Source organism: Salvelinus fontinalis, chromosome 9, assembly GCF_029448725.1.
Source record: "Salvelinus fontinalis isolate EN_2023a chromosome 9, ASM2944872v1, whole genome shotgun sequence".
Lineage (NCBI taxonomy): Eukaryota > Metazoa > Chordata > Actinopteri > Salmoniformes > Salmonidae > Salvelinus > Salvelinus fontinalis.
In genome coordinates, this window is record NC_074673.1 from 33,099,817 (window position 1) to 33,127,539 (window position 27,723).

The 27,723-nt window shown below is 43.1% G+C and overlaps 1 protein-coding gene across 4 annotated transcripts in view; it reads left to right on the top strand.

The window, feature by feature from the left end:
• Window positions 1–27,515, top strand: part of LOC129862456 (S phase cyclin A-associated protein in the endoplasmic reticulum-like) — a 128,429-nt gene extending 100,914 nt beyond the window's left edge. For all 4 annotated transcript variants that reach the window (XM_055934150.1, XM_055934153.1, XM_055934151.1 and 1 more), the window contains 8 exons: window positions 2,386–2,509; window positions 4,368–4,591; window positions 6,372–6,527; window positions 11,124–11,364; window positions 13,112–13,261; window positions 25,514–25,705; window positions 26,382–26,430; window positions 26,671–27,515. In XM_055934150.1, the coding sequence (XP_055790125.1) occupies window positions 2,386–2,509; window positions 4,368–4,591; window positions 6,372–6,527; window positions 11,124–11,364; window positions 13,112–13,261; window positions 25,514–25,705; window positions 26,382–26,430; window positions 26,671–26,774 (1,240 nt within the window). In that variant the 3' untranslated portion in view covers window positions 26,775–27,515. The remainder of the gene's footprint in view (window positions 1–2,385; window positions 2,510–4,367; window positions 4,592–6,371; window positions 6,528–11,123; window positions 11,365–13,111; window positions 13,262–25,513; window positions 25,706–26,381; window positions 26,431–26,670) is intronic.
• Window positions 27,516–27,723: the final 208 nt, after the last annotated feature.

Genomic DNA, 27,723 nt, shown 5'->3' on the forward strand with positions numbered 1-27,723 from the left:
ACTATTTGGATACTTTCCCATTACTCGCAATGTAATACTTCTCACATTATCACCACATTCTATGTCTGACAGCTTTACACTACAATGTCAATAATGATATGGAACAAATTACAGATCTTCCCACTAGCATATGAAACAAGACGAGTATTTTTTTGTTATGAGGAAGTTATTGACAGACCAATCCACCTAGGCCTACATCAGTCTCTGCTATATTCTATCTAAATGCCAACTAGGTTGGAGTGGAAATGCGTTGCAGATGTGAATGTTGCAGGAGATATCAAAATGTTTACCAGTTGAAATAAACATGCCCTACTTTAGAATAGGAAAGCCAGATTCCATTCTTCCTCCGAGCAGATAGGACACGCCACTCTTCTATTGGCTAAAATATACAGATGTCAGAAAATATTAAGTGATGAAACAAGGGGGAGCAGCAGTCAGAGCAGAATTATGAATCAGTTATCTGTGGCATGAATCTTCTCATAGGGTTTGTTTAAAGCAGACATAATACAGAGGCATGCTCCACTCACAGCTCTGCTGTAGCCTGCCTTTAGGCTCTGAGCTGAGGAGCTACTGAGAGGAATGGCCTTATCGCCACAGAGGAAGCTCTGCTGGAGCAGACTCCAGATTGGACTGACTGTGATTGCACCGAGCTCTACTGGTTATGCAGATTTCTTGTCTTATTACTGTCCCTAGCTCTGGATAACCAGTTGACTAGTAGTGAGGGGGTAGAGCTATAAGTATACTGAACAAAAATATAAACGTGACAAGTGTTGGTCCCATGTTTCATGAGCTGAAATAAAAGTTCCCATATATGTTCCATACAAAGTTTATTTCTCTCAATTTGTTTGCCCACATTTGTTTACATCCCTGTTAGTGAGCATTTCTAATTTTTTCCAAGATAATCCATCCACCTGACAGGTGTGGCATATCAAGAAGCTGATTTAACAGCATGATCAGTACCTTGTGCTGGGGACAATATAAGGCCACTCTAAAATGTGCAAGTTTTGAGGGAGTGTGCAATTGGCATGCTGACTGCAGGAATGTCCACCAGAGCTGTTGCCAATGAATTGAATGTTAATGTCTCTTTAGAGAATTTGGTGTACATCCTCACAACCGCAGACCTCGTGTAACCACGCCAGCCCAAGACCTCCACATCCAGCTTCTTCACCTGCGGGGATAGTCTGAGACCAGCCACCTGGACAGCTGATGAAACAGTGGGTTTGCACAACCAAAGAATGTCTGCACAAACTGTCAGAAACCGTTTCAGGGAAGCTCGTCTGCGTGCTCGTCGTCCTCACCAGGGTTTTGACCTGACTGCCGGTCGGCGTCGTAACCAACTTCAGTGGGCAAATGCTCACCTTCGATGGCTACTGGCATGCTGGAGAAGTGCTCTTCAAGGATGAATCCCAGTATCAACTGTACCGGGCAGACTGCGTGCGTGTATAGCATTGTGTGGGTGAGCAGTGTGCTGATATCAACGTTGTGGACAGTGACCCATGGGGGCAGTAAGGTTATGGAATGGGCAGGCATAAGCTACGGACCACAAACCCATTTGCATTTTATTGATGGCAGTTTGAATACACAGAGATACCGTGACGAGATCCTGAGGCCCATTGTCACGCCATTCATCCGCCGCCATCACCTCATGTTTCAGCATGATAATGCACGGCCCCATGTCGCAAGGATCTGAACACATTTCCTGGAAGCTGAAAATGTCCCAGTTCTTGCCTGCATACTCACCAAACATGTTACCCATTGAGCATGTTTGGATTAATGTGTACGGCAGCATGTTCCAGTTCCAGCCAATATCTGGCAACTTCGCAAAGCCATTGAAGAGGAGTGGGACAACATTCCACAGGCAACAATCACCAGCCTGATCAACTCTATGCGAATGAGATGTCGCTGCTGCATGAGGCAAATGGTGTTCACACCAGATACTGTGTTTCTGATCAACGACCATATTTTTTGTTTTTAAGGTATCTGTGACCAACAGATGCATATCTGTATTCCCAGTCATGTGAAATCCATAGATTAGGTCCTAATCTATTTACTTCAAATGACTGATTTCCTTATATGAACTGGAACTCGATGAAATGTTGCATTATATATTTTTGTTCAGTGTAGTTGATATGACTGGGTTTCTGAATTCTGCTTACCTACTCTTACATCAATGGCAGTACATACTTTCAACCCTTCCAAAGTTAAAATTGTGCCCTTAAGGAACCACAAATCTGGTGGAGTGTGTTTTGGTTTCCTGATTACTTCAGATAGCCATGTCAATGCCTGGGGATGAACACCTACACTGTAACACTAGTGTTGAATTTTACCTTGAACTATTTAGTTTGTTTTCTGACAAGGGATTCATCTGGTTCTCTCTCTCCTCAGGTCCCTATGTGCTGCTGTAAACATATACTTTCTGGCATGCTCTCGCTGCCACCTCAACTGCTCCTATGTTCTATTCAGCAATAAGGTAGCCTCCCTCATGGACCTGCTGCTGCATCAGCTCACAGTAAGTGTCTTTTCACCACACCATAAAAAACATCACCAATTACTATCATTATTGCTATGATGGCATTCCATTAAATGTATGTTCACTTAAACAACGCATGTATTATTCAAAGATGTTATTTGTATGGAAACGTAAGTCCCTGAACATTGTGTAATACTTACGAAGGTTGAATGGCATGATCAGAACTGTAGATTGTATTCCCAAGGACCAAGCTGTTTAATGAATCCCTCACAATGTCTCGGTCTATGTAAATTCTCCTGACTACATGCAACACTGTGAGTGCTAAAAAACCATGGCCTCATCGCCAGCATTTGTTCCTTCCTGGCACAGTGTTAATAAAACAGAGACCCGCGCTACAGTACAAATCCTGGCTCTGCCACCACCTCAGCCACACAGATACTTCTGGGCTTTAGGGAAGGGGAGACCAAAGCAGGCAGTATGGTGGATGGGTTATATGTCAGTCCAAAACCTTTAGCACTCTTTCAGAGACTGTTAACATCAGCCGACTCCAAACATCTAATGGTGGTGACTGCACAGACAGGACAAGGCAAAGACATGGGCTTTGATACATGCATGAACTCTATTGGGGCTTCCTTCTCCAGCCCTGAGTTCCAATTGAAAGCAGTCATGTTTCCTGAGGGGACGGAGGGGGAGGTTAGTCTGTATGCTTCAGATTATATAAAACGTATATCCCCACAGCTGCTTTGACGACTGACATTTTGAACAGGACAACGTTAACTTATTTAGACGTCTTGGACACTGACGAGCATGGGGCTCATGAATAGTCCGCGTAAGAACGTGTGTGTGTGTGTGTGTGGGTGGGTGGGTGGGTGGGTGGGTGGGTGGGTGGGGGTAGAGAGTGCCGGCGTCTGTGCTTGTCCCTCTTTAATTCGATTTGTGGAGAATGTTGGTGGATTTACTAACGCTGTCAGCATGCTGCCCTAACCATTAATCTAAATGAGATGGTTCAGACATTTTACCTGACCTTCTCTTTATTTCTAAAACTAAACCTTAACCTCTATATACACACACACACATGCAAAAATGTCACTGAACTAAAAAGGGATATACACTCCTGTCACCAGAACACCATGACCATGAGTCTTTATATACCCTGAGACTCTTTTAAATTATTTTCATGAACATTTCTTGGAATATTTCAGATGCTTGTGCTCTTCTTGTAATAAAGAGTTTGGGATAACTAACATGAAAATATTACATTTTTAAAAGTCCACAAAATCATGTCAGAGGAATCGGTATGCTGCAAGTTCTATCAGCCCGTCTATGTATATGAGGCATGGGTAAGGGGAGGATTTGGTTTAATATCACAGATGATGGTGAACACAGAACACCCCCCAGTGTTAGTTCCAGTGGTTTTCTCTACAATCTCATTATCCGGTTGTCTTCCCTTGTTACCAGGGAGGGAATACCACTGAGACCTCTCATATAGCAGCAGCAGTAGTCTGGCACAGCAACAGTAACCATGTCACACTGACTGTTAACCACCGACGTATGTCCCACCCGATTGATTATACAATGACATCAGGATCACAACCAATACAAATGGCCTTGGCCTGTGTTGTAGAAGTCAAACTGAGGTTGCAATGATCTGGTCTTTTGTTAAACTCTGCTGTTGGTGGATACTGTGACTGCCTGGGACATTGTCAGTTTTGCACTGTGATCGATCAATGTCAAGATTCCTTTTTTGACAGAGGACTTGGCAAGCTGACAAGGACAAGCCAAGGCTGTATGTGATACAAGCTAGCTCGAAAGAGCAGGTATAGAGCTACTGGTACAGACTGTACTGTGACATGGAGGTTTACGGAACTCTTGACTGACCACACTGTCTTTTTCTCAGCTGTACGTCCCAGATGAAGACAAGTCCATCTTTGGTCGCAGTGTGAACAAGCAGGTGTTTGAGGGGCTGACCACCGGCCTGCTGCAGACCAGCGCTACCATCCTGAGTCTCATTCTTCCCTATGTTCCCGAGTGTGGCCGCGGAGACGCCCCACGCATCCTATCACCAGACACCAAGACCTCCCCTATGGAGCCCTTCAACACCCGGGCCCATGACCTCATCAGGTAAGCTCTTCCTCCTCTCTCTCAAACCACACATTGCGCTACTACGGCCGTCCTCCCTGTCACAACACCTCTGTCCCATCTCTACTTTCTCCTTTAGGGTTGATCTGGGGAACCACTGAAATTAAGCCAACTTAGTTACTATCAGAAATTGCCTTTCGTTGAAAAGATTACTACAAAAGGTCAACTCCCTTAGAAAAGATCAGATAATGCCAGGGGCTTGGAGTGAGGGTGAGAGAGGGTGTCCTCTGGCATCTGTCCAAAAACTACTTTTTCACACGTTCTGGATCAAACTCCTCAGCAAAGTAATATGTCTTTTTTTTTAACTTGAGGCAACATAAACATAGAACACTCCTGAAAGTTTGCAACATCCTCTTAAACGTGGCCTTTGAGTAGCAGGGGCTGTGTCTGTCCAGGCACTGTGGGGCGGTGAGGAAAGGCAGGCCCAGACCTTCGGGAAGAGTGGAGTCTTCACATCATCCCTCCCACAGCCAATGATTCATCTGACCAGAGCAGCTGCACAGGCCTAACACTCATACTATGACCCAGTCGTAACCCTGGAGACAAGGGAGAGCCTGAGAAAAATGGTGTCGTCAGACTAGTAATCCCTGCAAGCAATGAAAGATTTACCTCCGCTGCCTCAAATGATGTATGTGATGGTAGGGAGGAAATAAGATCAAAAAGATGGTAACTTCAGCAACACTTTTCCCCCATTATGGTGAACTGTAGATCACACAGAAAGAGAACATCAGCATTCCCCTTCTAAGTCTTCATTTCTCATTACCAATCACTCACCAGGCTTTGTACCATACTTATCTCCTACCAGTGTCAGAAACATACAGATGCATGTAGGTCATAAGTTGAAACACACAGGGGCAAGACTGAACAGCTTTTCAAACATACTGTGGGCCAGGCATTGTGCACAACTTTGCGTGGAAAGCTCCTTTCAGCTCTAGTGAAGCTGTGGAAGAGGATGAAGTCATAACAAGGGGCCGTGGTTCAAGTGTCAGATGACCTATTGTGGAGGTTGAAAAAATAGGAATTACCTGCATTGAGGAGCCCATTTTGACTGACAGTCCCAACAGAAAAAGGTATGCGAACGAGGGAGCGAGTTGAGGGAATAAGCTAAGCGAAGCCAGAGAGGGTAAGGAATGAATTCATGTAGTGTAGAACAGTGGCAGGCTTCCTGAATCTGGACTGAACTATCTGGTACATCTGGGAGGTCTTGTGATTGACTGCTGAGCCTTCCTGTCGGCCCCTATAGTGGGTAGGGCAGAGCGGGGTGGGAAAGGCATACCTGAGCTGTGAGGCAGCCTCAGGTCAGTAGACAGTCAGGGGCCTAGCTCTGGGCTGGCACAGTGGGGCACAACCACCGTCTAATGACTTATTGGAGTCAGAAAAAGTATGAAAATGTATGCACTCACTACTGTAAGTCGCTCTGGATAAGAGCATCTGTTAAATTACTCAAATGTAAATGTAATGATGCCGTTACCAGTGATTTTGTTGCTGAGATAGCAGAGGGAACATGATCATGAGACCTGTCATTGGCAAGACAAATTGGTGATATCACACTAATAACAGGGAGTATAGAGGGCTTAGGTGAGATCACATTTCAACTGTGCTGCCGGTGATTTGCACTCAGTTCGGGTCTTTGTTAGGATAGAACATATGTCACAGAGACACTTCTTGAATGACATCAAATATTTCATTGTGAAGGTTTAGTAATTTGTTTATTTCCTGTGAATTTACTCTTATCCTCTTTTTGTGTTTGTCCCTCCCTCAGTTATGTGGTGAACATGGGTCTGATTGACAAGCTGTACGGCTGCTTCCTGTCTGTCCAGGGCCCAGTGGACGAGAGCCCCAAGATGTCCACCTTCCTCCATCAGGCTACCGCTCTGCTGCACGCCATGTGTAAGCTGTGCTTCGCTGTGACTGGCCGGTGGGTGGCAGCCGTCTCCCTCTTTGACCCTCTCCAGACATCCCCGTGGGGAAAAAAAAAATCAAATTTTATTGGTCACATACATGTGTTTAGCAGATGTTATTGCGGGTGTAGCAAAATGCTTGTGTTTCTAGCTCCAACAGTGCAGCAATATCTAACAATTCCACAACAATACACACAATTCTAAAGTAAAGGAATGGAATTCAGAATAAATAAATATTTGGGCGAGCAGTGTCAGAGCGGCATAGACTAAGATACAGTATATACATATGAGATGAGTAATGCAAAATATGTAAACAGTATTAAAGTGGCCAGTGATTTCAAGTCTATGTATATAGGACAGCAGCCTCTAATGTGCTAGTGATGGCTATTTAACTTCTTACGGCTAGCAGAAACCCTCGACAACATCCGCTGAAAAGGCAGAGCGCGAAATTCAAAAATATTTTTGGGAAATATTTAACTTTCATGCATTCACAAGTGCAATACACCAAATTAAAGCTTAACTTCTTGTTAATCTACCCATCGTGTCTGATTTCAAAAAGGCTTTACAGCGAAAGCACACCATATGATTATGTTAGGTCAGAGCCTAGTCACAAAAACACATACAGCCATTTTCCAGCCAAAGAGAGGAGTCACAAAAAGCAGAAACATTTTCAAATTAATCACTAACCTTTGATGATCATCATGGCACTCATAGTACTTCATGTTACACAATACATTTATGTTTTGTTTGATAAAGTTCATATTTATATCCAAAAATCTCAGTTTACATTGGCGCGTTATGGTCAGTAATGTTGTGCCTCGAAAACATCCGGCGAATTTTCAGAGAGCCACATCAATTTACAGAAATACTCATTATAAACTTTGATAAAAAATACAACTGTTATGCACAGAATTAAAGATGCACTTATCCTTAATGCAACCGCTGTGTCAGATTTCAAAAAAAAACTTTACGGAAAAAGCACACCATGCAATAATCTGAGTACAGCGCTGAGACACAAAAACAAGCCATACAGGTACCCGCCATGTTGTGGAGTCAACAGAAGTCAGAAATAGCATTATAAATATTCACTTACCTTTGGTCTTAATCAGAATGCACTCCCAGGAATCCCAGTTCCACAATAAATGTTTGTTTTGTTCGATAAAGTCCATCATTTATGTCCAAATACCTCCTTTTTGTTAGCGCGTTTAGTTCACAATCCAAACTCACGAGGCGCGGGCAAGTCCAGGCGAAAGTTCAGACGAAAAGTCCAAATAGTTATATAACAGTTCGTAGAAACATGTCAAACGATGTATAGAATCAATCTTTAGGATGTTTTTAACATAAATCTTCAATAATGTTTCAACCGGAGAATTCCTTTGTCTTTAGAAATGCAATGGAACGCAGGTCGCTCTCACGGCCACACGCGTGACCAGCTCATGGCACTCTGCCAGACATCTGGTTGAAACAGCTCTCATTCTCTCCTCCTTCACAGTAGAAGCCTCAAACAAGGTTCTAAAGACTTGACATCTAGTGGAAGCATTAGGAAGTGCAATATGACCCCATAGACACTGTATATTAGAAAGGAAATGAGTTGAAAAACTACAAACCTCAGATTTCCCACTTCCTGGTTGGATTTTTCTCAGGTTTTCGGCTGCCATATGAGTTGTGTTATACTCACAGACATCATTCAAACAGTTTTAGAAACTTCAGAGTGTTTTCTATCCAAATCTACTAATAATATGCATATATTAGCTTCTGGGCCTGAGTAGCAGGAAGTTTACTCTGGGCACGCTTTTCATCCGAATGTGAAAATGCTGCCCCCTATTCCAAACAGGTTAACAGCCTGATGTCCTTGAGATAGAAGCTGTTTTTCACTCTCTCGGTCCCAGCTTTGATGCACCTGTACTGACCTCACCTTCTGGATGATAGCGAGGTGAACTGGCAGTGGCTTGGGTGGTTGTTGTCCTTTCTGTGACATCGGGTGCTGTATGTGTCCTGGGGGGTATGTAGTTTGCCCCCGGTGATGCGTTGGGCAGACCGCACCACCCTCTGGAGAGCCCTGCAGTTGCGTTCGGTGCAGTTGCCGTACCAGGCGGTGATGCATCCCGCTAGGATGCTCTCAATTGTGCATCTGTAAAAGTTTGAGGGTTTTAGGTGCCAAGCCAAATTTCTTCAGCCTCCTGAGGTTGAAGAGGTGCTGTTGCGCCTTTTTCACCACACTATCTGTGTGGGTGGACCATTTCCGTTTGTCAGTGATGTGCACGCCAAGGAACTTGAAGCTTTCCACCTTCTCCACTGCGTTCCCGTCAATGTAGATAGGGTGGTGCTCCCTCTGCTGTTTCCTGAAGTCCACGATCATCTCCTTTGTTTTGATGGTGTTGGGCGCGAGGTAATTTTCCTGGTATCTCACTCCCAGAGCCTTCACACATGGCAGTTCACAAATCTAATGGCAGGCGTGACTCACTATTGAATCTTTTAAGTCCTCCGTCCCATAAAGACTGGTTGTTGGAACCCAAACAAATACACAGCCTCCTTTTCAATCGCACTCAGTGGTTTCCTTTAGTCTGAGCGCTGGCGAGGCCATCGTTACTGTTGATGGAGATAGGCATCTACTTTACTCCAGTGCTCTGTCACTCACCATAAACCCTTGCCTCCAGCACACTGGGAGAAACCCACCCATGTGTGTCACTGTGACCACCCCCAAGAGAGGCTCAGTGGCGCCGCTGACAGAGGCTAAGCACACAGACTGAGACGCAATACTGACAAAGATAGCATGACCCTTAGTACAGGTATACTGCCCTGCTAGTTAAACGCGCGTCATATGGGCACATCAGATCCCTTTAGTTTCTGTAGTGTCAAAGTTTGAATTAGGACAGATGCATTTTAGCTCAAATATTTCATGTCTGTTGTCAAAACCTGACATAAGTTAGTATCAACAGGACTGATTTACTTACAATGCTGTTCTGCTAGTATACCTCTCCCCTCCAGCTGCTGTGTGCTGTAACAGTGCCCAGCTGCTTCACACCAACACGGGGAGTACTGCTGAGACTGTCACTTAATATCTGTGAGAAAACACGGCACCATAACTTTAATGAGCGGACCGAGCGATGTTGTGTAATAATCAACACCCTGCTAATCCAGCCAACTATCTCCATTCTTACCCGTTTCTCTGTGTGTTCATGAGATTATACTGGAGAGAATGCATACTATGGTCCTGGAATATTTTTGGTCATGCCAGTTGCTGTGTCAAGGGATTTAATTGGCATTAGAGACCATGTACTTGCCGAGCTATGAATTTCCCCACAGAGCTGTTGGCCAACATCAAGTAACAGCATGCACAGTGGGTTCTATCCAGAGGTCAAAGGGCCTCTTCTCTGCCTGCAAATCCCATCCTGTGCAGCAGGGGTATTCTTACATTGCCTGTCAGCGCTAGCTCATGGAACTCTGCTTGTTTGCGTGCATCCTAAATGTAAAACAATGGGAGCGATTTGAGATGAGTTTCCTCTGATGCCATTGACTTTGATGTAGCTCTGTTATCTAGTTTGAAAGAGGACATTTTGTACTCTATTTATAGACGTTTGAATTGACTGGCCTCCAGTCTTATGAAGAGGGCAGCTGAGGCACTCAGAGCAACCTCTCCTTCCAGCCAATCAGTATTATACTCCGGTTCTGTTCTCACCTGTGATGTGTACTGAGAGGATGATGTTACCAATCCCTTTAATCTGCAGGGTGGCATCCTGGCTAAGACACACGAACACGCTGCTTTCAATCCTGTAAGGCGTGCCTTAATTAAATGTGCCTGAATACACAGCACGTTGCCAGGAAGCCCTCTGCAGCCAAGGGCAGAGGAGCTGTTTTCAGAGCTACTTCCAAATTCCTGTGTTCACTCTGACCAGCTTGGAGGAGCAAACTCAGATTCTGAACTGGTGAAGATAGGAGCCACATTTCTGTGTCACTGTTGTACCATTAAATAATATCTATAGCTATGGTTGTAGTGGTAATGACCAAGCTTTTTAACCCTGATTATTCAATCATTTTCACTTGCACAGCTGAGCATAGGCACCTTCTCACACACAGCCACCAGACTTCAACTCCAACTTCTCACTCTGTGTAACCAGTTAAGCCACTTGACCCTATAGGCATGCAGGGTAAAGAGGGCAGGCCCAATTATTTATATCTGAGGGGACAGCCCTGGTCTAGCGAGTAAATCTAGAAGCCACAGGGACCAGACTGCCTTCACTCTTACATCCTGGGTCTCTGGTCACTGCGGTGAGGAGAGCAGCCAACACCTTCTCAGGTTTACTGACTTTCAGCTGGTTGTCAAACTCAGCTCGGCTAGCTCGCTGCAGTTGCTGGCGGCAAGCTGAAGAGCTATGTTGTGAATTCAACTTCTGCTTGATATAGAAGGAAGTGAAAAGTCAGGATATTTTTAACTAAGCTTTTTAGTAGAAAGGAGATCTATTTCTTAGTAAGTAATAAGGAGTTTGGAAATCTTATGTGGAGTACTCTGATCTAATTAATTTCCCTATATAACATTTCTGTCACTACGTTCATTGAGCAGAAATGAAATGATCATGTCACGTGTTAATTTATATTACCTGTATCCTCTGCAGGTCTCCCAGTATATTCGACAACAAGCGTGCAGACCCCACAGGACTGACAGCCCTGCTGCAGTCCACAGACCTGGTGGGTGTGGTGCACACTCTGTACTGCATTCTGCTCCACAGCTCCGCCCTGCCTGAGCCGGCTGCCCAGGGCCCACAGGAGCCCTACGCCCCAGGGGTCATCCAGGTGGCCCTAACGGGCCTCCGCTTCCTCAACAGCTTCGCCGTGCTCGACCTGTCTGCCTTCCAGGTATGATACACACACTCTTCTTCATTCTGAGGTACAATAGACACACAGAGACACACATTCTCACACTTGAATCCCTCATCCTTCAGGTCCAGTAGATGATGTTGATTACAGTGATTGTAATCCCATAAATTATGCTGCGGTGCAGGTTTTTCATATATACTGGCCTTGCTTGTTACATAGGTGTATTATGCTGGACACATTCCACAGACTGACATTCCAAATAGGGGGTCTTGTCACCTTATGGGCCCCTCTGTTTGATTGACTAGCACCCTCGTATCCCTGTGCACAAGCATCAAGCAGCACTGAAAATATCCCTCCTTCTTGTTCCTGGCAGCAACAAGGCCATATGTAACTGATCGGGCAGCAGAGGCCAGTTCTCAGAGCTGCTGCCATTACGACTGGAGTATTTTTCCTTAGTATAAAGATGAACTCTCGGACATAAACACGCCTGTCCCGTGACCTGGGGTCACCTGCTGAGGTTCAAAGGAGCCCAGTGGGTCAGTAGTGCGGATGGACCTGAGTGATTAGTGCTGTAGCCAGGGCCATACATTATCAGCTGTGATGAAAAGAGGATGACAGCTTCACTGTTCTCTGGTAGCACATAAACAGAAAGGTGTGAGGGAGAAAGCTAGAAAGTTATTAATTATTTTAATGTCTGTGGGTAATTAACACAGAGGCCACTCCCTCGGCTCCGCCATGCTCAGGCTATTCAAAACAGCGGGAAGTCAGTGTTTCAGTACCATTTTTATGAACATTTTAAATAATGATTATTTGTGGCCTGTGAGTTGTTTTCACCTTGTGGTTCACATTACCCCACACCAGTGCTGACTAATAAGCACTACAGTGGATGCTGAGCTGCTCCCTCTTCTCATTGGCCATTTTGCTAGGCTCCAGAATCAGCTACCAAATAGGGTGGCAAGAGGGATTTCAAACTGGAAAGGAGACTGCTAGTGATGAGTTCCTTTGCACATATGTTAGTCTATTTTGAAGTAAATGTATAATATTCATAGCATTTAATCATCAACTTTTTTGGTGCCCATCAAAACACATTATATTCAGTCTTTGCATTCATTCACTGACAGTCACAATATAGACAGACACAATATAGGGTCAGTTTGTCTTACTGTTCTTCCCAGGTCCTAAGACTGATTACATTGGGGGGAGATGGTTATGTCTACAGTATGCAGAGTGTTATATTTAGTGTGTAGACAGGAGTGAGACTCAGGTCTGATAGCAGGATTGGGCCTCTCAGGTAAGTCCTGTTGTTTAGGAGACTGTTTACCCCCTCCTCTCCCACAGTCCCCAGTCCAATCCTCATCCATACACCCCAACCTGATTCCAGTGGTTTGTTTCTGTGCTGACCCTGTGGTGCTCAGTCAAACTGACATGTTTAATAAATACTGTCTGTGGACCACTGATAGCATCTCATCTGCAAGGGGATTGGGGTCCCTCTGGTAGGACCCCCTGGTATTGGGGCTGGGGAGAGACCCCCTAGCAGAGTCTCTGTACACAAAATCAACCAGTCTGTAGCCGCTAAAGCACACACATCCCTCTCCTCTCTTTTAATTCAGCAAATCCAGCTTCTCGTATATTAACAGCATAGTGTTGATTTCTCTACTTTTTAGCACTATTGTTGTTCATTTATCCAGTTAGTTTTAGTGAATGTCTCTCGCTAGCTAGTGTCTGCTTTGTGTTTGTGGTTTCTCAGTGATGTTTAATTGCTGCTGATGTTTCTGTGCTGTCTCAGACTGTTCTAGGTGCCGAGGGGCTGTCCCTTGCCTTCCGCCACATAGTGAGCTCCCTGCTGTGGTACTGCTCTCAGCACTCCTCTGAAGAGCTGCTGCATGAAGTCCTTATCTGTGTGGGCTACTTCACCGTTAACCACCCTGACAACCAGGTAAAGGTTTTAACATACACAACTATGCTAAACTACAGTGAGCTCCAAAAGTTTTGGGACAGTGACACTTTTTGGGTAGTTTTAGCTCTGTACTCCAGCACTTTAGATTTGGAATGATACAATGACTATGATGTTGAAGTTCAGACTGTCAAATTACAGCTCTTTTTGTACATAATACCCCCATTTTAGGGGACCTAAGGTATTGGGGAAAATTCGCTTTTGTGTATTAAAGTAGTGAAAAGTTAAGTATTTGGCCTCATTCATAGCTCGCAAAAGACTACATCAAGTTTGTGACTCTACAAACCTGTTCCGTGCTGTTTGTTTTGGTTGTGTTTCAGATTATTTTGTGCCCAATAGAATTCAATGGTAAGTAATGTATTGTGTCATTTTGGAGTCCCTTTTATTGTAAATAAGAGTATAATATGTTTCTAAACACTTCTAGATGAACTTCTCTAGGGTATGTGGGACGGTAGCGTCCCACCTCGACAACAGCCAGTGAAACTACAGGGTGCCAAATTCAAAACAACAGAAATCCCATACTTTAAATTCCTCAAACATACAAGTATTTTACACAATTTTAAAGATACACTTGTTGTAAATCCAGCCAAAGTGTCCGAATTCAAAAAGGTTTTACGACGAAAGCACACCAAACGATTATGTTAGGTATGAGCCAAGTCACAGAAAAAGACAGCCATTTTTCCAGCCAAAGAGAACAGTAACAAAAAGCAGAAATAGAGATGAAATGAATCACTAACCTTTGATCTTCATCAATGACACTCATAGGACTTCATGTTACACAATACATACAGTTCGGTAAAGTTCATATTTATATAAAAAAATCTGAGTTTAGACGGGACGCTACTGTCTCACTTGGCAAAAAGCCTGAGAAAATGCAGAGCGCCAAATTAAAATTAATTACTATGAAAATTACTATAAAATCAAACTTTCATTAAATCACACATGAAAGATACCAAATTAAAGCTACACTGGTTGTGAATCCAGCCAACATGTCAGAATTCAAATAGGCTTTTCGGCGAAAGCATACGATGCTATTATCTGAGGATAGCACCATTGTAAACAAAGAGAGATATGCATTTTTCAACCCTGCAGGCGTGACACAAAACGCAGAAATAAAAATATAATTCATGCCTTACCTTTGACGAGCTTCTGTTGTTGGCACTCCAATATGTCCCATAAACATCACAAATGGTCCTTTTGTTCGATTAATTCCGTCTATATATATCCAAAATGTCCATTTATTTGGCGCGTTTGATCCAGAAAAACACAAGTTCCAACTTGATCAAACGTGACGACAAAATAGGTTACCTGTAAACTTTGCCAAAAAATTTCAAACTACTTTTGTAATACAACTTTAGGTATTTTTTTACGTTAATAATCAATACAATTGAAGACGGGATCTGTGTTCAATACAGGATTAAAACCAACTGTAGCATGCTTTCTGGTCTCGCGCCTCTAACAAACCGGACACGTCAAGTGACTGGACTTCAAGATGGCCGTACTTCTTCATTACACAAAGGAATAACCTCAACCAATTTCTCAGGACTGTTGACATCCAGTGGAAGCCGTGGGAACTGCAAGCAGGTCGCTTAGAAATCTGTTTTCCCAATGAAACCTCATTGAAAAGAGTGACCTCAAAAAAACAACAACATCTGAATGGTTTGTCCTCAGGGTTTCGCCTGCTAAATAAGTTCTGTTATACTCGCAGACATGATTCAAACAGTTTTAGAAACTTCAGTGTTTTCTATCCAAATCTACTAACAATATGCATATCTTATCTTCTGGGGATGAGTAGCTGGCAGTTGAATTTGGGTATGCTTTTCATCCAAACGTGTGAATGCTACCCCCTACCCTAGAGAAGTTAATATGGATACTACTATGATGACAGATAATACTGAATGAATTGTGAATAATGAGTGAGTAGGTTAGATGCACAAAAATCATACACCCAAGACATGCTAACCTCTCACCATTACAATAACAGGGAGGTTAGCATTTTTGGGGGATATGATATTTATGCCTCTAACTTTCTCACTCATAATTTTTTACAATTCATTCAGGATTATCTGTAATTAGGGTAACATTTATAATAATGTAGGTGTTCAGAAACATTCTATTGTTTACAGTTAGTTGCTCCAAAATGAAACTGCATTACTTTTAGTCCCCTAAAATCCCAAAGTGCTGGAGTACAGAGCCAAAACAAAAGTGTCACTATCCCAATCATTTTGGAACTCACTGTATGTAGTAAAGTCAAGTGTGTTTCTTTTCATGAGCTTTGTTTGTCCGCTTTAGTGTTTATGCTATTTGTTTAGTTTTCACCATGGATCGCTTTTGGACAAGTGTTCATTTCACATGTCTGTTCTGTTTCAGAAATATGAGATGAATGACAATTGGTTTGTCAAGATGAAGTCAGTGTGGCCCTGTAGCAACCGTCTTTCCATATGATGATACTTCTGTTTCCTTTATATGCTTCTGATAACGTATCATTAGATGAAGAGAGGGTGTTGTTTTTTGTGATTCATTAAAAAGAAACAAGAGCCACCTCTTTAACTATTCCTGCGTTGCCACCTCTTTAACGATTCCTGCGTTGCCACCTCTTAAACGATTCCTGCGTTGCCACCTCTTAAACGATTCCTGCGTTGCCACCTCTTAAACGATTCCTGCGTTGCCACCTCTTAAACAATTCCTGCGTTGCCACCTCTTAAACGATTCCTGCGTTGCCACCTCTTAAACGATTCCTGCGTTGCCACCTCTTTAACGATTCCTGCGTTGCCACCTCTTAAACGATTCCTGCGTTGCCACCTCTTAAACGATTCCTGCGTTGCCACCTCTTAAACGATTCCTGCGTTGCCACCTCTTAAACGATTCCTGCGTTGCCACCTCTTTAACGATTCCTGCGTTGCCACCTCTTTAACGATTCCTGCGTTGCCACCTCTTTAACGATTCCTGCGTTGCCACCTCTTTAACGATTCCTGCGTTGCCACCTCTGTGCTGTTGGGCTGTCTATTGTCCCTCAGAGTTACGGGGTCCATTGTTCTGTCCCAGTGGAGCAGCCAGGTTTCTCTAGTGTAATGTGCTTGGCTTTGTGGGTCTTGGCCTGGCGTTAAGGTTACTAGTGTTGCACGGTAGACCGAAACTTCAGTAATTTTTCGATACTAGAACATTAAAAGCTTTTCGGCACGAGAATTTTTTTTCTCAGTACATCTGTCAAATGTGTCTCACGTCATCTACTAAAGTCTATCAGCGCAGCCCATGTCCCCTTATAGCACCAGAGCACCGTGCCTGTTCCACTTACATGTTGCTAGCTCTAGCCTTCCCCCCTAAAACAAATAATAGTACAGCGGACTTCCTAAAATGTTACACATTTTGCCATTGGGCATAGAGACACATTTGTTTAAGAGCTAATCTCGTGCTATTTTACACATTTTGCCATTAGGCTAAGAGAAAATGTTGCTGTTTTAAAGCCGATTTCCTGCAATTCTACACATATTGCCATGGGGCAGAGAGAAAAATGTGCAGTTTTATAGCTAAACTCATGCTATTCTACACATTTTTCAATTTATTTAACTAGACAAGTCAGTTAAGAACAAATTCTTATTTACAATGACTGCCTAGGAACTGCCTTGTTCAGGGGCAGAATTACATATTTTTACCTTGTCAGCTCGGGGATTCGATCTAGCAACCTTTCCATTACTAGTCCAACGCTCGAACCACTAGACTACCTGCCGCCCCACTGAGAATGAGAATCTAGCATTAACATCAATTCACTTCCCTAGTACCTTGTTTGTAATGATATGCAAACCATAACGCAAAATATTGCTGATTTCAAAGCTGATTTTCCCCAAAAACATTATTAATTCACTTCCTCTCCCCCGCCTCACATCTCTCCCAGTCAATAGCATCTTTGCTCAAGCCTCGAACTGATTGTGTGTGTGAATGATGTCATGGGTCTTAGAGACAGTGCACACTTAAAAATAAATAGATTGCTTCTTCAAACGTTTTTTCAATTTAAATGTAACATTTATTTAACTAGGCAAGTCAGTTAAGAACAAATTATTATTTACAATGACGGTCTACACCGGCCAAACCCAGACGATGCTTGGGCAATTGTGCGCCACCCTATGGGACTCCCAATCATGGCCGGTTGTGATACAGCCTGGAATCGGACCACGGTGTCTGTAGTGACGCCTCTAGCACTGAGATGAAGTGCCTTAGACTGCTGCGCCACTCAGGAGCCCTAAAGCTGAAACTCCACGGGCTGGAAATCATATCAGAAAGCGTGAAGCGTATTTTCCGCTTTGTGGACTTAGCTACATTGTACACCCTAGATATGCCTTATAAAGCAGTCTTTACTCCCCGTCCGAGAATTGAACCCCAGTCTCCCCCGTGACAGGCAGGGATACACACTCTACTGAACAGGAGCAGGTTGTTGATCAGTACAATAAGTCTGAAATTGGTTTTCATCTGTGGCCCCATGAAATTAGCCAAAACAAGCTCAATAACTCAATGCACGCACACTCTCCACTCCCATTGAATATGCATTCACCTGTCTTGTGAATAGGCCGAGGTTACATCTTGATTTACCCAGTTTATCAATAGACTAGAGATTTACCATTCAAATCAATTATTTTGGAGTTAGATTGGTAAAAAAAAAAGTCCAATTGATTGTATAATTAATGCATACATTCAAAAATAAAATAGAAACAAATATATCAAAAATAAAGATCTGTCTGGATCAAGTGCCATTTTGTGACTTTGGCTAATAAGCTCTACATGTGACCGGAGGCAGCGATCTTGACCGCTAGACCACCCTAGGCCACTGGCCGGGCATTAGTTGTGAAGCCTGACCCTCAGTGCCAGCAGTCGAGCTTTGAGACTCAAACCTCTGCTACAAGGTCTTTGTCTTCACAGGCGCAGTCAACCACGCAGCAATTTATAGGCAGATTACAGATTCTAATTTCCAAGATCTTTTAGTCCTAATTAAAGAATCTGCCTCCACTTTATGGCAGTTCAACTCTCTCCACTGCTCCTATCCAATTTAATTATTCTGATGTACGTAATTAGCATTTTTATGCCATTTTTGGATGTATTTGCATATTATATTGGATAATTGAATGAGGACTGACGATTGAATTAGGGGGGTGACAGATGATTGGGCTTTGTACTTGCACAGTAAAGTTAACCTGGGAGTAGCATCCTTTTGCATATTAATTTATGACCAGCGCACTTTGCTAATTTGAAATGCCCTAATGGAGTTTTTAACCTGTGACTTCCATTCAGGGCACAAGCTGCTAAAAAATGTAGGACGGTCATATGATGCCTTTTTCTATATCTGCTCCAAAGTCATCCCAAAGAGTGAAATCAGCATTTAGGACTTGTTAGCAGTATTTCTTTTATTGTTTATTGTAGATTTTGATAGGTGGGAGAACCCTGTTGAGAAAATGTGAGGAAACATAAAAAGTGATCCTTGGTGACCTCCACAGAGCTGATCCTGGCCAGTGGCACTGTTCCTGGAATGTGTCCATGTGTTGTGGGCTCGGAGCAGAGCAGGATGGATGGAGTAGAGGGAAATATTTGCCGTAGTTTTAGCTTTTCTCAGGCTTATGTAAGCATTGGTAGAGCACAAAAACAGGCCGACCCGCAACCCGTGCGGTCACACAGACTGCTGATTCACTGTCGGCGGACAGGCACACCAGCCTTTGTTTATATGTGTGCACTAGAAATAATGCTGCTCATAAAACGCAGAACTTTGAAGAAGGACTTTGTAGAGAGAGAGATTCTCCCTCCTCCGAGGGTATGAATAACTCAGCCTGTCACACATAAAGCCATTGGGAGAGTGACATATGTAGCCTTGTGTGTCTTCAAGTGTGTTTTAGCTCACAGAGCCATGTAGCCATATGTTTTCATTGTATTTTGGGAGAACCCATAGACAGACACTAAAGAGGACTAAATGAAATGTTTTTAACTGCCATGTTGCTTGGCTCTTGAGCGGATATTTAAGCTCATCTTTTTCTTCCCAACCTTCAGTGATTCATTTGTGAATCATTCATGGTGGTGATCTCGAGCTTCTTTGAAATGTGGGAACAGTAAATGATGGCTGTAAGCTGTTGACATCTTAACCTAGACACCTGGCTTTGAGGTCTTAAGAAAAACTTTCTCTCATTCATGGAAAATGGCCACACACGTACGCACAAGCAGACTCATGCAAAGGTATGCAAATGTATCCCATTTCATGACCGCTTCCAGACTATGGACATTTCTGAATAGGTTAATAAAATGTCACTAAATCGACTTAAATTTACACTATTTCATCCTGACACTTGCAATGCATCTACTACTCAGATGCAGTATTTCAGTTCATTATAAAGGCTAGTGTAAAATAGAACATTTGCGGCTTGTGAACTGCGGTAGGCCCCTTCCCAGACTGACATCCCACACATCAATGTTATCTGCAGCCAGGCAAGTCCCTGTCCTTCCCATTCTGTACAAGGGTGTTTCCTCTGCCCTGCAGGCCCCAGCCCCACTCTCAGCTCTGGGCCTGTAATCCATGATAAACACATGTTGAAACCGTCCCTTCAGTAGTCCATTACTGCCAAGAAACCAAATGCTCCATGCCTCCAGGGGGAAGTGTGGCTCATGCAGACCATGGGAGCCAGCCCAATGCACACTGTCTCTTACTATACACCAGAGTAAACACACAGACTGGTGACTGGCAGGAGAGGGCCTGATTGTTAGCTTTGTAGATGATTTACACGCATCTTGGGTGAGTCCAGGTTTAACTAACTTCAGGTGATCAGAGGGCCGGAACATAATTACAAATAATTTGTAGACTGCAAATTGACTGCAAGAAGCCCAAACAAAGATAATTGACTAAAACAATCATTTCAAACCTTACTTACATATGTATACAATCACATATACCTCTCTGTTATGCATCAGAATAGTTTGTAAAATATTTCCAAAATTAGAATCACTTGGAATTAATTTGCTGGTGTTTCTACAGTCTTTTTTTGTCCCCAAAAAATAAGAGGGGGGGGGGGGGGAATCACCTACGGGCCAAATTCTGCCCACAGGCCACCAGTTGGGGAACCCTGATCGAGAGTAAGTTAACAATGTCAGTTGGCAGATGAATCTAGAATAATTACAGGTTATTTGGCAAATACCATGTTTTTTGTGGTTTAGAGGAGATGGATACTCTTGGCCTGTCTCTTAAAAGCGAGGGTGGGATCTTCTCTTCTTGTCCATGTCATCTGATTGTCAGTAGATGATTTACGTAGCATTCAGTGCACGTCTTCCATCAGCTGTGGGTGGGTGGTAGGTAGGTAGTTGTTAAAAGGCCCTTTCAGCATTAACTTCCCTTCCTGAAAAGACTCTCTCAGTATCCTCTGATGTCATCTGCCTACCTCTCTTATCAGTAGGGCAGTTCCTTCATTAGGGTAACTTCAGTGTGTAGAGGAAGGCTTGGGAGAAGGTCTGGTTTGTGTTGTGCGCCAGAGCTTCAGATTTGTGGCCCTGTTCTAAGGCTGACATTTCCTGGTTCCTCTAGTTTAGGTGTCTGGGCCTGTCTAGACAGCATGCAGAATAGACTCTGCCACTGTCCACTCATCCACGATGGTCTCCCTATGTGTTGAGGGTGTCGCAAATCAAAGATATGCTGGATGTAGTTTATTCTGGAATTACAGTACATGATCCCGGGGAAGGACTGCCCGTTCCATGATCTCGCCATCACGGTTGACAACTCCATTGTGTCCTCCTCCCAGAGTGCTAAGAACCTTGGCGTGATCCTGGACAACACCCTGTCGTTCTCAACTAACATCAAGGCGGTGACCCGTTCCTGTAGGTTCATGCTCTACAACATTCGCAGAGTACGACCCTGCCTCACGCAGGAAGCGGCGCAGGTCCTAATCCAGGCACTTGTCATCTCCCGTCTGGATTACTGCAACTCGCTGTTGGCTGGGCTCCCTGCCTGTGCCATTAAACCACTACAACTCATCCAGAACGCCGCAGCCCGTCTGGTGTTCAACTTTCCCAAGTTCTCTCACGTCACCCCGCTCCTCCGCTCTCTCCACTGGCTTCCAGTTGAAGCTCGCATCCGCTACAAGACCATGGTGCTTGCCTATGGAGCTGTGAGGGGAACGGCACCTCCGTACCTTCAGGCTCTGATCAGGCCCTACACCCAAACAAGGGCACTGCGTTCATCCACCTCTGGCCTGCTCGCCTCCCTACCTCTGAGGAAGTACAGTTCCCGCTCAGCCCAGTCAAAACTGTTCGCTGCTCTGGCACCCCAATGGTGGAACAAACTCCCTCACGACGCCAGGTCAGCGGAGTCAATCACCACCTTCCGGAGACACCTGAAACCCCACCTCTTTAAGGAATACCTAGGATAGGATAAAGTAATCCTTCTAACCCCCCCCCCCCCCTTAAAAGAGTTAGATGCACTATTGTAAAGTGGTTGTTCCACTGGATATCATAAGGTGAATGCACCAATTTGTAAGTCGCTCTGGATAAGAGCGTCTGCTAAATGACTTAAATGTAAATGTAAATGTAATTGCTTTGGATCTTTAAAAGTTGTAAAATCTAGCAAACTAACCTTAGTTTTTGCATGGCCTTTTTTTTGCCAGTGTGATGCGTGTTCTCAATTCTACACTGACATATGTACAGCATTGAACTGTTCAGCTTGGTTTCCGCTTCAACTTGGGCATTCCTGAGGTTTTGTTTGTGTTTCAGAACATTAACTTTACACACTCTTTGTTGTCGGTGTACAGCAAGGTGATTATGTAATGGAGTGTCGTAAAAGAGCAGGCCTGTTTGAAAAGCCAGGTCTCTGTAGTTAAGACACACCAGAGCTACCAGGCACTTGAGCTTTACAGGTCTGTGTTAAACTGAGGCCTGATTCATGGCTTCAGACGCTTGCTGGTCCTTTTATGATGTCAGGGTTTGAATAGATACTTCCAGTGGGCAAGGAGAGACTGGGCGGAGGCCTTATCCCTGTTTGGAGCACTGCTATTGCTCTTCGCCTGGAGAGGCGTGGAAAGTTGGCTGTAGACTTGGTTTCTCTAGGATTAAGTGACCTCTGGTCTGTGGCTGCCAGTTGGCTTTGTTTTATGTCTACCTGCAGCGTGCACTTGAGGGTGGACAATGTGTTTAGGTAGCGGAAGTTGGAACGCTGTGTAGTAGAAGGAGTATGATTTGTGGGTTGAGTCTCCTTAGAGCATCGGCCCCAACACAGATACTGGCTTCTGAATATCTGAGACCTATAAAGGCTCTGGATTATGACGTCCAGCAGCTGGCCCTGCAACAACAAATTGTTAGTCTGCAGTGTTTGTGTGTTTTTCAATGTTCTGATGAAAGATTCCTTTACCTGGGATCTCATAATCAAATGTATGACCTTTCTCTCTGCCAGTTCCTCCTCGGGCAGTGTTGCAACGGTAACGATTGATTCGCTGATCTAGAATCTTGTTAACTTAGCACATAAATCCTGCAACTTTCGCTCCTATACTGAAAATAAGCAGCTCCATTTTGAAAACAACCAGATCTTCCTCTGGTCAGTGGACAAGCTATGGTGGAGCTCGAGACATTCCTTTGGTGAGAACATTACATGACAATGTGAAAATACAGGGTGTTTCAGTATCCTCCTAGTGAACCTGCATGTTTGTGAATTAATCTCTCTCATTGAGAATTTGCTTTAGTTGAGTGCCAGGGGAGCATTAACTCCCCTAAAAAGGTTCTTCAGTGGTTTGTTTCAGCTGGTCAGTAAAGAATCTTTAAACAGACGTTAATAGGAAGAGGCATCTCCCGTGGCCCGTTTGAACGCTGCTGTAGAACACAGCTTTGAGGAGCTTCAGCTTGAAATGATAAAAGCAGTGAATTATGGTTTTGTTTATCCTACCCTTAAACCTTAAAGTGCATTATCAAAGAGAGAATGCATTGGAAGAGTATTGTTAGTGTATTCTCTGAATCTTGTAAATCCTCTTAATTTATGTCACTGTGGCCAAGAGACCTCACCCTGCCCTTCTGGTTCCTATTTCAGTTAAGCCCCAGCCCGGGTCTCTGTACCTGTAAAGCAGTGGGGTGTTTTTCCAGCCAGGATTTACTCTGGTGACCCCCCCGGTTTGCCTTCCCAGGCTCTGGGAAGATGCCCTGAGCATTAGGCCAGGACCAATTCCTTTGGACCAGTCCCCCTCTAATCAAACTAGGCTGGGAGGGATTTGGTTTTAATATTGGTGGTCCGGATGTAATAGTGTGATTGACGGGCTCTGGTAAAGGGGAGCAGGATGTCAGCCAGGTGAGAACTCCAGTAATGGTATTGCTCATTTCTTAAAGTGGTGGTGGCAAGGCTACAGTGGAGGTCTGCTCACCCTTCCCCCTACCCCTGCACTGTGCATGCCCTTTCAACCTCAACTGCACAGAGCACACACCCAGGAATATAGTCTGCTGTTCAATATCCCAATGACACTCGCACAATTGGAGACAACTATAACCTGGTAAAACATAAAAGCCTGTATCTTTTGATAATGAAGTCAAGATCTTTCTCATTCAGAAGATTTTTCACATTTAATATTTCTCATTGCCTTCATTTAACAACAGCTCAGCAATTACAGTGCCTTCAGAAAGTATTCACTTTTTCCACATTTTGTTGTTACAGCCTGATTTAAAAATTGATTAAACAGATTTATTGTCACTGGTCTACACACAATACACCCTAATGTCATTGGAATTATGTTTCTATACATTTTTACTAATTAATTAAAAGCTTTAATGTCTTGAGTGAATAAGTATTCAACCCCTTTTGTTATGGCAAGCCTTAATAAGTTAGGCAAGCCTAATAAGCAATAGTGTTTAACATGATTTTTGAATGACTACCTCATCTCTGTACCCCACACATAGAATTATCTGCAAGGTCCAGTCAAGCAGTGAATTTCAAAAAATAGATTCAACCACAAAGACCAGGGAGGTTTTCCAATGCCTTGCAAAGAAGTGCACCTATTGGCAGATGGGTAAAAATAAAAAGTAGACATTGAATATCCCTTTGAGCATGGCGAAGTTAATTACACTTTAGATGGTGTATCAATACACCCAGTCACTACAAATATACAGGCGTCCTTCCTAACTCAGTTGCTGAAGAGGAAGGAAATCGCTCAGGGATTTCACCATGAGGCCAATGGTGGCTTTAAAACAGTTTGAGTTTAATGGCTGTGATAGGAAAAAACTGAGGATTGATCAACCACATTGTAGTTACTCCAAAATACTAACCTAATTGACAGAGTTAGATATAAATATTTCAAAACATGTATCCTGTTTGCAACAAACCTGGTTAAAAAATGTAGCGAAACAATTAACTTTTTGTCCTGAATACAAATTGTTGTGTTTGGGGCAAATCCAATATAACACATCACTGAGTACCACTCCATATTTTCAAGCATAGTGGTGGCTGCATCATGTTATGGGTACGATTGTAATCGTTAAGGACTGGGGAGGTTTTCAGGATAAAAAATAAACGGAATGGAGCTAAGCACAAGCAAAATCCTAGAGGAAAACCTGGTTCAGGCTGCTTTCCACCAGACACTGGGAGATGAATTCACCTTTCAGCAGGACAATAACCTAAAACACAAGGCCAAATCTAAACACGGAGTTGCTTACCAAGAAGACATTGTATGTTCCTGAGTGGCCGAGTTACAGTTTTGACTTAAATCTACTTGAAAATCTATGGCAAGACCTGAAAATGGTTATCTAGCAATGATCAACAACCATTTGACAGAGCTTTAAATTTTTGAAAAGAATCATGGGCAAATGTTACACAATCCAGTTGTTTCTACAAAGTTTTGACTCGGGTGTGAATACTTATGTAAATTAGATTTATGTGTTTAATTTAATGTGCAAACATTTTACAAACATGTTTTCCCTTTGTCATTATTGTGTGTAGATGGTTGAGAAGAAAATAAATAAATTGAATTCCGGCTGTAACACAAAATTTGGAATAAGTCAAGGTGTATGAATAGTTTCTGAAGGCACTGTACTTGCGGTTCAAAGGAAGAACAACAACATCCCATTGTGTTTTTTAGCCCGTAATTGTGTGGTGGGAGGCTGTGCCCTCCAGTTGTCCTCCTAATGGGTGTTTGTGTGATGCTTTAGTAGCAGATTTACAGGTGGGAGGTGTGTGCAGGGTGGTAGTTTACGGTTGGCACTGCCGCTGACTGACTGGTTGACTGGCCCTACTCTGTGTGTGTGTTCCAGGTGATAGTGCAGTCTGGCCGCCAGCCCAGTGTGCTGCAGAAACTGTGTCAGCTGCCCTTCCAGTACTTCAGCCACCCGCGCCTCATCAAAGTGCTCTTCCCCTCACTCATCTCAGCCTGCTACAACAACCCCCAGAACAAGGTCATCCTGCAACAGGAGATGAGCTGTGTGCTGCTGGCCACCTTCATACAGGTAACACAGACGCGTACACATGTTTTGGCGACGCTTTTCAAATAAATAACAGACCCACAGTTCTTTAGTCAGTCTTTCTGTTTTCATGTCTGTCGCCTTCCGGTGAATGTTTATCACCAACACAGATGGATGGCTTCCTCAGTGGATTTACCTGCCAGGGGTTTAGCCTCCGGTAAACAAGCTGTCTCCTCCCCTCTCACCGCCCAGCTAATACTATTATTTACACTAAGATTAGCTCGCACTATAGAAGGTGATATATAGTGTCTCCTGCCTTATGTCATTATTTATTTTACAATTAACCTGAGATTAAGCTAAAACTAGTGCTTTTGCAATGCTAATAGTATTACGGATATGGTTCTGATTAAAACATTTTGAGTACATTGTGACATCTTTACATGCTTCAATAATGTGTGTGTTTACCAGAGGAGTATACTACAAAGCAAGATCAATGACATCATTGCAAAATGTATTGAAAAGCTTGTTTTTTAAGTTCAAGTTATCTGTTAGTATCTGAGTTTGGTTAGTTTCAAGCCTGATGAGTTATCTTTTGGTGGATAAGATGAACCACACACTCTTCCATTTATTCACAGATGGTGGAGAATGGTGTCTGGCCTCCACCTGTACTCTTGTCTTAATGCTGTGGATCACTGACACGTTCCTATTTTATTTCCTCCAGGACTGTGCCTCAAGCGAGAACCATCCAGACAACAGAACGCAACAAGCAGGTAGATAAAAAATGTTAGCGTAGTTGTGCATGAGTATAGTCCACGTATATTTATTAAGAAAGTTGACCATAAAGTAATACTTTACAATTTTGCAATTGAAATATTTAAAATACATACATGATTTCATTGGGACTATTTTAATCAATTGATCAAATTCTTTAACATTAGTGAAGAATCCTGAAGCTTCTCCTTCAGACACATTATAATTATCTTTTATTCCTTTGCTTTGTCACCATGCAGACAAAGTGTCTCAGCTGCTGGATTACTGTGAGCTATCCAACCGCTTTCCTAGAGACCAGTGGGACTCGGCACTGCAGTTCTTCCTCAAGAAGCAGGAGGACTAATTCAGAGTTGCACGCCATCCTCTAACAGGCATATACACGTGAAAAACACTACAAAATAGATACACTTCACCCTCCATTCTACACTACATACTTTTCCATTTAGATTTGAAGTCTGCACATGGGCTTATTCGTAAATGCAGTTTATTAGCTTTGCCAAAACTCTTGAAATCCTAGAATTCAAGGGCTGAATCCTAACTTGAGATGTTTGTGTCTAACTCAAATGTTCATGTAAGTCATCCATCCATGTCCATGGGAGATTGCAGAAAAGTTTGAGTTGGACGTGTGCATCTTGTGTATTCTTCCCTGAGTCACGCACAATAATGATGTTCCCTGTCCAAACCTAGTCATGTTTTTGTGTTGTGTGTCTGTGGATGACAACGTAGCAGAAAAGAGCAGAGATAATCAAAAGCACTCTTGATGATTAGATGACAACATGTTCATCAATAATACTGTACTTCCTGTTAATTCCTTTATTATTTTCATATCCGGTTAAGATGTGAATGACCTGCCCAGAATGTTTCTTCCCTACAGTTATTTTACAGGCGTTGGACAGTTTTGTACTCCAATAAGTTACATAGCCTGTTTGTGTTTATTCTGTACATTTAGATTTGCTCTAAGTGGGAGCTGTCCAGTTTTTCAAGTACAAATGTTTTCCTTGTTCTTGTTGTGAAGCACTTACAAAATAATATAATTTATTGAATAATTTACATTTCTATCCCATTAATAAATTATTTATTATTAGCATCGTTCATTGTACTCCAATTATTTTTAACTACAGACTGTGCAGCTCACTCAAGTCTCAGTAATTTCTCTACGTTATACTGATAGTCAAGTGACAATGGACTGTACGGACTGTAGCCTCTCTACCTGTGTAACTTTCTGCTCGTACAGCATACTATAACATTTGTTATAGTGATTAGTATCCCAGGTGGTGTGAAAATTAAATCTG